This window comes from Tribolium castaneum, chromosome 10 (genome assembly GCF_031307605.1).
Source record: "Tribolium castaneum strain GA2 chromosome 10, icTriCast1.1, whole genome shotgun sequence".
Classification (NCBI taxonomy): domain Eukaryota; kingdom Metazoa; phylum Arthropoda; class Insecta; order Coleoptera; family Tenebrionidae; genus Tribolium; species Tribolium castaneum.
The window spans coordinates 2,970,775-2,984,262 of record NC_087403.1 but is presented as its reverse complement, the minus strand read 5'-3'; the positions used below and the strand labels follow the sequence as shown (position 1 = coordinate 2,984,262).

Below are 13,488 nucleotides of genomic sequence, written 5' to 3'. Positions count from 1 at the left end.
GTTTAAAATTGTGTGATTATTAGTTTTTTAAATACAGCAAAAAATACTTTCGAGTCTTTTTTTGTTTTTAAGTTCTATATTTTTTAACTGGTTTTATCAAGACAAGCTGAAAAACCTTTAAAACAACCACCAGTATACCAATTTACGTAGTAAAAATTTTGATTGTGCAAAAATTTGTAGTAAAAATTATTTGATTGAAGTACATAATTTAAAATGGTATTATTATGTGAAACTACCTTAAGGTAACCGTGCATCCTCTCAACTTCGCAAGACAAGTTCGGTGGCCACAATGGCTAATCTGAAACGTGACTTGCATCAAGGAGAGACGGTTTTGCGATAATGCCGTATAATTTACCAAGTTGGGACACACACATGTTTGACACAACGATCGTTACTCAAGCACCTCCACAATTTTATTTTCTAGGACGAAAATATTACTAAAGGAATACACCAAGAGGGTTTTAGTAAATAACAACTAATACTATTTTTTAATTCTCTCACCAATTTTATTCAAGTCAATCATCATAAATACAATAAACTTGTCCGAAAATTTATTTGAAAGAAATAATATTACAAATTTCATTAAAAAATAATTTAACGTTTGAGTTCTAAATTCTTTTAGTCCATGATTTTTAAAATCAACGGCTGGAGAAACAGCTATCAGTGCTGTTAAGTACCCAGTTAAGCAGTCCCGGCTAGTTAGGCTTGTGCAGGTGTATGTGTTGGTGGTAATGTTCTGTTTAGTATGTGTGAGACGTAGATACCTCAAGTGGAATGAAGCGTAGAAACATTTTACTTTTATCAGTAGAGAAATTCTTAATGAATTCTTGTAGTTAAAAAAGTTTGCAGCATCCGAACAATAGGTTTGCTGCAGCGAATAATAATGCAAGACCCCAAGTCGGAGGGTCAAAGTTCATCTTGAAACCACAAGAGCCCGGTGTCCCACTCTGCACTGGCAAACAAACTGAATCACGTAGATTTCTTGATGGAGTTCAAATTTGAGGCAGGGCCGCATTTAGCCTGTTAGCCGGCGTAACGCAGCAGCTTTAAATAATGCTTTGAGACAATACTGAGTAAAGGTGTGAATTGCTGGGCGTTGTACAAGAAAAGAGATAAAATGATATGAGTATAGTTAAGTGACTTCTTTCCAGTGCGGCACTGATTGGCTGGCCGGAAAAGAATTGAAACAGGCAATGTCCCTCACAATTCCTCGACGCATTAAAGGTCCACTTGATTGCGGCCGTATTTCTTCTCGGGGGTCGAGCGCTTTCATTAAGCTCCCCGCCAATACGGTTAAATGTAAGCTATTGTGAAAGTCGAAACTTCCAATTGAGTCTTTGGTTATTCCCTAATAACAGGTAATTCATTTGAACCTAAGTGTATCTACATTCTTGCATTAGGTGACGAAATCCTTTTTCTATCTCCTACACTGACTATTAACATACAAAGCTCTTCCATTAAAATCAGACAGAGACTCCCCGATTCACCTCTTTGTCCTAATAATGGCCTTGCATATGGCCTAATCCGATTACCATACAATTCCGATAGCCACATAAGCTCAGGTAATATCCCATCACTGCGCAGAAGATTTTTCACACTAAAAGTATTCAATTCGCTAATTACATTTGCCATTCCACGCCTGTTTCTCTATTTTTGCCCACCACAAAATAATTTAATAATACAAAAATACATTAGTTAATGTGGCTTCCCACAAAATATTCAACTATTAAAAAACATCACTAATCCTACAGGATGCCTGGCTTGCCGTTTATTGATTGTTTGCTTCCACACCAATCGTAAAATCTTAAAATCAGATTGCAATTGGACCACATATTTACTACTGGACGATACCAACAGTACGAACAATTTTGTTGATTTTTGGTGCGTTACAAAAATAATTTTCATTCACGTGGGAAAATTACGAATTCAATTCGCAAAGTAACGCAGGTTAAAGAATAATGTAAATATTTACCACTTTTCAGCGATTCGCTCTTAGTTTCCTCTCGTCATCGTCGGCTGTAGCAGTGGGGTTTCGTAAATAATACAAATAAAATAGGCGTTTTACATTTTTATTAACCTTTTTATTAACATTTATTAGGTAAACTTTTTATGTTTTACGAAGACACGTTCAAAATAGCAGGCTTGCTTGGTAAAACCTTTTGAGCACTTTGTAGTTTCATTTAATAGGCGCCTTGTTGTTCCAGGGTTTACACATTTATTGTAAATGATTTTGAAAAAAAAATTCTCAATATTAAAGTCTTAGCACAAGTTGAAGATCCATACGATAACAAAGATGGTAACGATTATCGTCAAATTTCATCATTTGGTTTGTGTTTCTTTGTCCCTGAAGACATTACCTTTGGGGCTAGACTTGTCTGGGTGCTCCAATGGCACGAGAACAATGTCTTTTTTACAGGTTTCGTTTATGGATAAAGTAAATAAAAAATTTGGTTGTAGAAAATTATTTATTACTTTATTTTACACATTTTTTATTCACGCATTTTATGCGTAAGTAAAAGCATGATTTTACAAAAATTTCAGCATCATAGCCTTATTTCTTCCATTTTTCAGAAAAAAAATTTAAAGGCATCCCTTACGATAGCAGTAGTTTTTTTAATAATTTGGAAGCAGTGAATATTAGAAATGAAAATTAGCAAGGATTAGGTGTAGGTGAATAGTGGAAGTGAGACTGTGAAAGGGGTTGAGGCGTGAAGAGTGTGTAGTTTTGAAGGAAATAATTGATATAATAGAACAGTCATATCGATAAGTTTGAGGAAAATTTAGCATAATGGTTGTGATTTAGTGAGCTTTGCAAACTAGCAGGGTTGCGATTCCTGTCTGCGGAAGGTGAAGCCGTCTGTAAAGCCATTACCTGGTCAATTACATCGAATGGAATTGAGGTTTTGGAACTGGAGTTATAATTGAAATCTGTGGGATAGTTGAGATTCCCTTAAACCTAGTAATTGTCAGCCTTTGTATGGGAGTGTGGGAAGTGATAATGTTCTTCAATTGGCAATTCTGTTGCGGACTAACGAAATTTTTAGTCGACCTTAAAAAAGGGACGAGCGTTCAGTTTCCTGATGGGTTGTAGCTGGTCTACGAAATTAGTGGATATAGCAGGAGTAGCAAAAGCATATCGAGCCGAGATTCCCCTAATGTAATAATGCTTTAATCTGTACCCGCCCTAGATACTCGACAGCTTGTATGCCAATGTCCGTAGAGCGCTCCTCCGAACGAACTCAGACATACGGTGTATCATCAATCATGAAAGCAATCAAGAAGTCGCGGAACGCATCATGTATTTATTCTTTCTTCCTACAAGAAAATAATCGTAATTAGCCCTAACTAGCTCTCCGGGAATAAACTCGAACTCACATCGGTTCATGTTGGGAGAAAATGTGACAATTCAACTTGAACCAACAATTAACATCTACATCCACAATCACACTTACGTTCGGCTATCTGAAATGACGTTACGTTTAGGATTATTGAGGCCGATTCTAAAGTGCTCACTTAGATACAATCAACGACATTCAAATTTTAGGAATACGACGCCTCAATAATCGGCACGTTGGATTAAGGTTTCAAGAGTACGTGATATTTAAATAGGTTCGAATAGGATCTTATGTTTCCTTATGTAACCAGGACGGCATTTTCGGAACAGTGTGTTCTATCTACAAATCTAGGCTTGGCTTAGCTTCCACATTAATTCAACCCTCGTGATATAAAGTCAACAATTATACTACGTTGGATAATTCCAATTTTTTCTATATAAGGCATCTTATTAAACTGACGGATGCCGACCTTTCTCATTAATAAATACCACCCCGTATAACAAAGCAAAAGATTAAATTCGTTTTTTATGATGCTGTATCAGTACCTATTTACTAAAATGGCGTGCTCTATAAACACTAACACATATTCCACATGCAATACGTTCATTTATGTTTTTCTACAAAATTATTTTAGAAGACAACTGCTAACACATAATCCGTTATGTCATGGAAATACAATGACAAAAATATCGCCATCAAATAGATGAAAAGGGAAACATGTATAGTTTATACAAAGTAATGGCACTAATAGCAAAGAAAGGCTCTTCCATTTTTACTTAATAACCAACGCTCGATGTAGATTATAATCTAATTCTAAATTTTACTTCATTATAAGGCTACGTGATTGCATTATCCATACAAGCAAAAATATGAAAATCGATGTTCAAAGCACAAAATGTGATTATTCTTAAATCTGTACTAAAAAACAATCGTTTAATAGCTATTTATGCAACAAGTTTACAAGTCATGATTCACTAAATGATTGAGTGCGAGCGAGCGCAGCGAGCGAATAACTTTAAAGCTCAACGAATTTTTTAACGGGTTGCTATTTTTGCACATTTAATAAAAATTTGCATTTTAATATAAATAAAGCGATTTCAAGAACAAATTAAAAAACACAGTTTTGTGATTCAAAAATTCCGACAGTCTTAAAAACGAAACACTTCGATGATTTTTAGAAATTTTGAAAGACTATGACGGGAAGTGTTACTATTTAAGCTGAGTAAGGTACGTCGATTAATTAATTGAGAACGAAGCTTCAATTAACTTGAAGTTAATGAATGGATTTAAAAATAGTTTGTAGGAATAAACACATACATCGTCAGCAGTAAATTAAAAAAGAGACAAATAGCGGATCTTTATCAAGAGGTTAGCTAAAAAGCAAACATCTTCGTAATAGCCTCTTCAATTTGGCCACGAAGAGCAACTACTCGAGTTTATCCATCGTTCTTAATGGGAATACTTCAATCCCAAATGAGAATCAACAGAGTTCTTTAAAGTTGGAGCAAGCTATAGACTTCTAAAGTGGTTTGCTTTTTAAGCAAATGTAAATTAAAACGGGAAACGCTAATATTGTTTTAATTCCTTATTGAAAAATTTGTATTTCCAGATTCTTAAATCGCCCACCCTCATTAGCACAGAAAGCAATACGTGAATATTTTAACAACTGTTTATTTCATATGAATAAATTCTTATCCAAAATACTGTATTCTTAATTTGTGATAAAAGATAAAATTTAGTTTTCTGCAAGAAACGTGCTAGCACATTGCCATTGTCTACTTGTGGTTCAGATGAGCCTTTTTAGATTTTTTTAAACACAGTTTTCTCGATTAGATAAGAAAACAGTCACAATTTTGAATGATGCCGAGGACGATATCAAACATTCAAAATTTTTCTTTGGCGCTTATGCAGACAAAACACCTTAGCAAAAATGTCAGTAGTGCATCATTAAGCACTAAATAGTCTTGAAACAAATTTGATGAAAGTCGTAGCAGGAATGGGTCTTGTAAAAAGTTATGTCAAAAATAAAACGTGTGATTGGTATAGCAATAAAATCTTGAAAGAAAATCAAATTTCATTGGCTCTTAAATCTCGAACGAAAGTCGTAAAATTTAAATATTATACGAGAAAAAGAAGTCCAGCTTGGTCGAATATAATACAATTTAGAATTCCTTATTGAGTCCAGTAGTCAGTTGGCGATCAGCAACATGTCCCATGAGAATTGTCGACTTGTCCAAGATTTAGGTCGGCGGAAAGTGTCTCTAACCCTTCGGAAATCTCATATACCAGCCCCATGACTATCGAATAATTTAAAATGGGCGCATGAATTTATATTATTTTTAATATAGTTGCTGGCAAAAAACAGGAACACGGAACGTTGGCGTACATACAGAGTGTTATAAATGCCAACGAAACGACAAGACTATGTGACATATGTGTCACTGATGACAACAAACATAAAGTAGACGAAGAGCCATTTTTCACTTAAATTCCGCGGTCAACATGATGCCCATTTATTTATAGACACTGTGTGGGGAAAGACCAAAATAAGAAGTAGCTAAATATTTAATTCAAGCAACAAAGTTTAGCTTTTTTCCTGTTCATAAATTAGTATTTTGCTGGTTGCGTTTGTCTTGCTTCTTGTTAGTACGGTGGTTGAAAAAGAGAGAGATGATTCATCTGAACGTTAAGGGCGCAACCAAAATTTCTCATATATTTCAAAGTAAGTTCAACGCGAACGATTGTACAATCTTAAATGCATTGTCAAAAGTATTGCAATTAATTATACTGAATGGGCAACTCTCATCTTTTTGTCTGAGCAATCTGCAGTAACAAATGAACAATAACTTACGAGGGCACAGTTGCTAATTAAGAAATACATGTTTGAAACTTATAATTAGTGAGGATTGTTCCAGTCTTAACAGCGGTTATGCTGATGAACGTTAACAATCCCATTACGTTTATTCTCGATGCCCTCTCATTTATAATTTACCCCCTAAAAGTGTAATTAAATCTTTCGCAAAACCGTTTTTACCCGAAACCGCAAAATGCTGTCCCTTGCGTTTCATATCAGCATTTTATTACTCCTAGACTGGGTGAACATTTTTAATCCTAATTAGTTTTCTTACCAACAACGTGGAGATATCCGAACTGTGTTTTCGCAGTAACGGTATTGATTTGGCACATATATCGCCCTTTATCCTCCTCTTGTACATTACTTATGTGTAAAAACCAAGTCCTATGTTTATCGTGAGTTACGCTAATACGAGGATTGCGGGTGATCACATGGTTGTGCACAGTCAAGATGGCTGACTGCTCAAAATGCATCCACGCCACCTGGAAACAAAAATCTACCATTGGTACTTGCTAAACACATTTTACTGTAGGTATGCTGCGCTATAAACAAAGTCACAATATAAAACTTTTGGTATATCGTGATTTTATGACCGACTTTATAGTTATTTACAATCCCACTATTACATATTTACTAGCAGAACTCTCTTAATCTCCTGCAATCTGCAACATTAGTTCACTTTTAGCCATATTTTATTGATTCTATATTAGAAAGATTTCGTGATTTAATCTTCGAACTAGAAGTTTGAGATGATGATTTTGAGGGAGAACTAACTACAAATATGATTGACGCTACTCGTCCTGTATACTAAATCTTTCCCCGCGGCCTATTTTGCTCGTCTGTATCCCTTTAGACCTGTTCCGCGACATCCTACTAACTCGCTAGTACAAATTTGTTAGAAAGCCACATTATGTTCAATAATTCAATAACATTTCTTTATTCACTTACTCCCTTTCACCAAGAAAACCAGTGTCTCAAAAATTTAGTAATTAGGATTAGTTCAATTAGTAGTTATATTTCCGTAACTCTAATAATGGTAGTTTACCAGTTTTCGAGTTTAATTAATTTTTAATTTTTTATTTTTTTAATTGACCTGTTGAGCATTTTTGCCAAAATAAACTATTATCTGTATTAACTTCTTGTGATCACCTTCATTTCGATTTTAATACTTTATTACCTAAATTTATAGTTTTATTAGGAAAATTGTGGGTGATTTTGTTATTCCAGCAAGGTAAATATGTCGAAATTTGGGGAGCATTGTATGAATACGTCTAATTTTGCGGTTTGGCTTCATAATGCTGTGAAAGTGGGTCCTATAATTAAATTTTCACACGGTTTTGCAAAAATTTGGGTTGACATTTTACAATTATCATTTTTAAAACGTAAATATTTTCGACTGTTACACGCAATAATAAGAGGTTTATAATGTGTGACGTTCAACAGGTTAAAACCATTAATTTAACAAAACATACCGAACAATATATTATGAAATAATATTGTTCGCACATTTAGCGGCGGTTCTGATTTTATTTCTCATTTTTGGCGATTAGCGAGTTATACGAGTGATTACGTCGCCGATTGTGAATTCTGTTTTATGGCTTTGGCTGTGGCACTTTTATTATAATTCACTCATTTTTGCGTCTATATGATTTAATGGTTTTTCGTCAGATTATCGCATCGTAAAGGCGAAAACACGCTCAGAGGACAAATGTGATACAAGTGTAAATATGCAATTTATATACGAAAATAAAAGAATATACCGAACAAAGAAAACGCAATATTTATTTCCCACGAGTGCGTTAGTTTGGGAACACGAGCCATATCAAGTGCGCGTTCTATGGGCATATGTTGAACACTGTATTTTTTCTTCAACTCTAGCAGTGTGGATAATAATAATTAAATAACAAGGTGCTTCATAAGTTTAGAGACGAGCTGAACTCAAAATACAGGTTTTTATTAGCTGTATTTAAAAATCAAAAAGGTAGTAATATTATGATTTATGAAAGGGCGACGGCAACAATTTTTTTTTAATTGTAAACAAATATTGGTAATAATAATTAAGTTTCAATTAAAAACGCGAATAATTAAATAACAACAAAATTTGAAATTTTAAATGCAATAACTTTTAGAATAAATTATAATTATATAATAACAAACGTCGCTTAGCTCATATATTTGACGAGGTGTTAGCGTTTAGCAAATAAACACATATTAAATTCTATATTGCGTAGCTACTACTTATCGTCAGAAATCTACAAGTTATATAAATCTAGAGAAGATTTTGCGATTCGACGTGGTGTAAAATGAATAAAATACTCGAGCGGCTTTAGAATCGGATGGCAAAGAGCAAAAGAGATAAAGAAATTTGAGACAAGAAATGTGGAAATTATTCATAGGCTTTATTCTAGTAAAGGTGCGGGTTTCTAAAGCGCCGTCACAAGTATTTTTTATTCGTCCCAGTTATCATTTGTCAAAGCATAATATCCAAGACCTTATATAGAAAAATGGGACTACCTGTTGAAGAAATTAACGAACTAAATCAACTGCTTTTGAATGACCTTTGATTAAAATTTCCGTAATTAACTTGAGACCTCATGTCGAAATTTGTTATTCCAAACATAGGACCGGACGTGTCAAGATAGGGCCAGCACATAGCCTGGATATTAAAAACGAAAATCAATAATCTTAAAAAGCAAACACAAACACAATGAAAAGCGTTATTATACTTTACTTTTTCTCCCAGGTAACTGCAAGCTATATTTTACTATCTACATTACAAATCCAGAAGTTAAAAGTTAATAACTAAAAAAATATAAAATTTTGACTTAATTTCGTACATTTTTAAGGTTTGAGTTTTTGCTCAAAAACCTTGCGAAATGTTTGAGTTTGAACTCAAACTAATTGCGAGAGTCAATCTTTATCAAAAACAAATCGATCCACATTTTATCCACGATTTTTGAATTCAAGTGCAATAGAAAACTTGAAATTTCCATAGAAAACTGCAAAATTTCAAATGGTTTGGCCGGCATTTACAAAATAATCAAACAACGAGTTTTTGTTCAATGTTGAACGCCTTATGATTGGTCTGTTTTACAGTTGGGTGTGCATTCTCCCACCCAAATCCAATGACAAACGCTTCAATCTCTTGAAATTTTTTGTGCACCAGATAAATTAGTAGGAGGTGATTTCTATGCGAATAATATGGTCAGTGCTGCTTAGTTTTGAAAATAATTTTATTTTTTTGACTAAAACACACTTTTTTTCAATTTATAAATTATGGCTGAAGTCATACCGTTGCTGAAAAATCGTACAAACGCGTAATAATACTCGTATGTCGGTAAATTAGAATAATGGGCAAAATTATGTTTCCAAATCCGAATATTGTCTTAAAAAGACATTTTGTCAGTTTTAAAGATTCTCTTTCTGAATAAATTGCCAGTTGATTACAATGAATTAGTAACGAATTAAAATGGAACGTTACTTTATTATAAACAGTATAAAATATTTCGTGAATCGATAACTGCATCCCTTAAACAGTTGAAAATGCAAATTGAAGAACATGTAAACAAAACCAGGCTTTCGGATGTGTCACAAAACCACTCATAAATCGCGTCAATAGAATCGTTAATAAATTGAAGTCAGAAACAAGGATATATTCTGGAATAAAATCATTGAAGGATAGGGGATGACAAAATCGAAAATTCATTGGATTTTCTTTGCCGGTAACTGCAATGTCACTCTGACATCCCTCTGAATGTCTCTTATGTGCATGTGATATTTAAAAAATGTATTAAACCAGTGTAGGTATCTCTTAAAATTGAATTTCGTGATTTGATGATTTGCGTTTATTTACGTAAAAAAGAACGTCATATGTACAAAAACAAGGTTTTAGCAATAGCTGAGTAACGAAGTTAAATTTGTGGCATTTTTAAAAACATCCTGTATGTAAGAACGAGTGTACACAAAAACCCATGAAGTTTAATTTGACTGAACTTCCAGAATATCGTTGTATGATCGAATACTTTTAATCAGCATGGAAAGGGAGAGCAAGTGGGTTTGACCTGATTGGTAAGGGGAGGAATTGATATCAGTGTCCAAGTAAGTGAAGTTAGGTAATGCTGACTAGCATGGATGTTTCTTAGAAAGCTTTCCCTCGAATAAAATTGTTGAAATTGAGTTTTATGAATCGAGAAAAATGTGTGTCAAATAGGATTCTTACAATTAATCCCCAATAACGTTCCGACTTATCTTGCACAATTATAAGATCACCGCATTTCGTATCTTCTTGGATTTTGTGGAAGAGCTTTTATATAAAACGCTGAAAGTTGATAATACATGCAAGTCTTCCTCCATAGTTGACGAACTTTTTCCATTACAGCTAACAGACAGACAATACAGCGCGGCTCAAAAGATGGATTAAAAATAACTTATATTCAATACAATTTATCACTGTGTCGATAACAGCAAGTTCTAAAGAATCGAGGTGTTCATTTGCAGCGTTTATTAATCGAAACGCCCAATTTCCATAATTGCCCTTACGACAAAAATAACGTTTTAAATTGAAATTATGTCTATTATTGGCGATATTCTCAAATATAAATTATGGTATTAGAATGATAATTACCGTTAACATTGTCAATAATTGTTTTGAAATTGGTGCATTTCACTATGTGTTGGGGATTTGGTGTTTTGATGATGAGAACAAATTGCTACGTTGATACTATTGAAATTAAATTTAAGCCCCATGCATAACACGAATTAATTTTTGGAAGCTATAAATTACACAGCGACGGACACTCAAATGGCGACATATATTTGCGCAATTGTGTGGCAACCAATGTAGCACGTACTAATTAAACGGCTGTAAAAGCTTATTAATATCTTAATAACCTCATATCGACTTTAAATGTTCACACTCACCCATAATAAATCACTCAGACTTAACGCATAATTAGTGTTATTTTTTATTAGCAAAGCTTTGGACCAAACGATTTGAAAACACTAAATTAGAGAAGGAGCAAAATTAAGTGCAATGCTATTAGTAAAAATTATTTGAAGAACAAAAATTATGTTCTGTACCCATTTAAACTGCCAACAAAGAGTAAGGGAAGTAATGTACGTAGGGGTTAAATAAATCATTTAATACCGTTACAGCTGAAATAACAAAAGTATTGACGGATACAGAAATACTGGCATAATAAAATCTTATCCACATATAACATATAAGTCCAATCGATAGTGAGTTAACTACTCTTTCTGACAAAATAACAATTCTGTCTGATTAGCTGGCGGCAGTGGAGTTGCCTAGGTTTGAGTTCCACAGCCCGGGCGTATAGCCAGGAAAAACAAAGCTTCCTCATGAGCCTCGGCTGAGTGTGTAAACGTGGATAAGTGGTAAACAAGGTAGTAAATTTCCCTCAACTTTCAGACGCGACGTCAGGGATCGCTGGCCTTTTCCCGCGTCATTTTCTATACCAGCCAGCTTGTGACCTCACGATTTTATGCATAAATGTCTCTGTTATTCTAATTGCATATCACAAAAGAGTTTGTTCCTTTCATCGCCTTCATCTTTCGTAACGCTGGATTTTGTTTATTACCAAGGGATTTTTAATGTACGACCTGATTTGGCACGTTCTCGTCTTGTACTTTGTTGAGTTTCGTAAAGTTTCGATAACTTTGATTTGTTACTCCTAAATACATAACCGTTTCGATCACAACAGCATTTCTCAAACCGGACTATCGACTGCACATACTCGTAAAACCAAGACTCGATCACCTTTAACATGCATACAAAATAAATTACTAACTGTAATAATCCTTGGAACTTTTGCAAGAATTATAAAAGTGCAGGTTGTCCCTAATGCTTTACCTGCGGCCGTTGAAGCAAACGTTTTAATCCAAAAAATTAAACACTGCGGATACAACTTTCTTTACGAAGCATAAATTGTCTTAACATTTTAATATCCTGTTTAGCATTTTATTTAAATGTAGTTCATCGTTATTTTAAAAGCTTTCTGTTTCACAGTGTAAGTCCTAAACAAGGCTAAAGAAGTATGGATCAGCTTTAGTTATTTATAACAACACATAGACTTGTGCACTAAATAAACGGAGTGAACATTGCTAAAATTTTTACAGCATAGGGCATTGTGTTACCTATACTTAACAAAGTGTAATTAATTCAACGCAATCTGCAAACGTCGCTTCGTCTGATATTTTAACATTTATGACATCGATGGTTTGAGTATACAACATGTTGTTCAGGATATTTGAAAAGTTTTTAATTTTATATTGAACGTTAAAAACTTCACAATATTTTATCTTTCCTTAACACTTCTTTGGCTTATCTACTTTGGTGAAATTCAAGAGACCAAACGCGAGTATAAGAAAATATTTTTAAAACATTAGATGTTCGTAACTGGCATATTTATCTCAAAAACCGTTTTAGTTTATGTCTATCATTTCAAATACTTAGCTTAGAAAATTGTTATTAGATACTTATACACTTTTATAAGTAGCAAATCATAATTTATTACATAGAACTTAAGATATTTTGCCTAGTACATTTGATCTTAATACGTAGCATTAATACAAATAGATCACAAAAATATAAAGTATTTGAAAATAATGTAACATTTTGTGTTTTGATGTGATCCTGGTAAATTGTATTATGTTTAATTATACTTTATTTTTGGTAATTATGATATTCTGAATTACGTAGAAGAAACTAAGCTGCAAGTAAACGGTCGTGGCAGAAGTAAACAGGAAATGTTTTATGACGTCTAATTCGTAATAAATTATCGAGATAAAAGAACAACAAAGTTCGTTAGGGCTGATTATTTGAATTTGCTACATCAGTTGTCGTCACACAGTTTGAACCTCTGGCATCGACTAATTCGCTTTATTGTAACACGTAAAAATAAAGTGGAAACGGCAAAAATTACACAAAAGGAAAAACTCCTCCACAAATGTGAAAAATCAAAATGTTTATATTTTTTACGAGAAAGGTTTTTGCGTGTGCCGCCATAAATTTGCGCCAATTATTAGGAGCACTTGAGGATAGAAAATTTTTGGATAAGTTCCAGTTACAATACAATTTGGTGTTAAAACAGGCACATAAATGATGTTGGCTTTCCATTTTTGACGTGCATTGATAAATATACAGTGACTGTGATAAGATATATAATATTCTATTATTATTTAAGTTAGCGGAAGTTTTCAGCAGACAAGGTATCGAACTACAACCTATCGCAACATGTAGTTTATTATTTTGAGTGTAAAGTTAAGAAAGCTGAATTTTAG

General features: G+C 33.6%; 1 protein-coding gene across 3 annotated transcripts in view; it reads right to left on the bottom strand.

Moving 5' to 3' along the window:
- The window catches only part of LOC662797 (lachesin), a 79,891-nt gene that overhangs the window by 17,477 nt on the left and 48,926 nt on the right, over positions 1–13,488 (bottom strand). For all 3 annotated transcript variants that reach the window (XM_008195116.3, XM_008195117.3, XM_008195118.3), the window contains exon 3: positions 6,464–6,671. In XM_008195116.3, the coding sequence (XP_008193338.1) occupies positions 6,464–6,671 (208 nt within the window). The remainder of the gene's footprint in view (positions 1–6,463; positions 6,672–13,488) is intronic.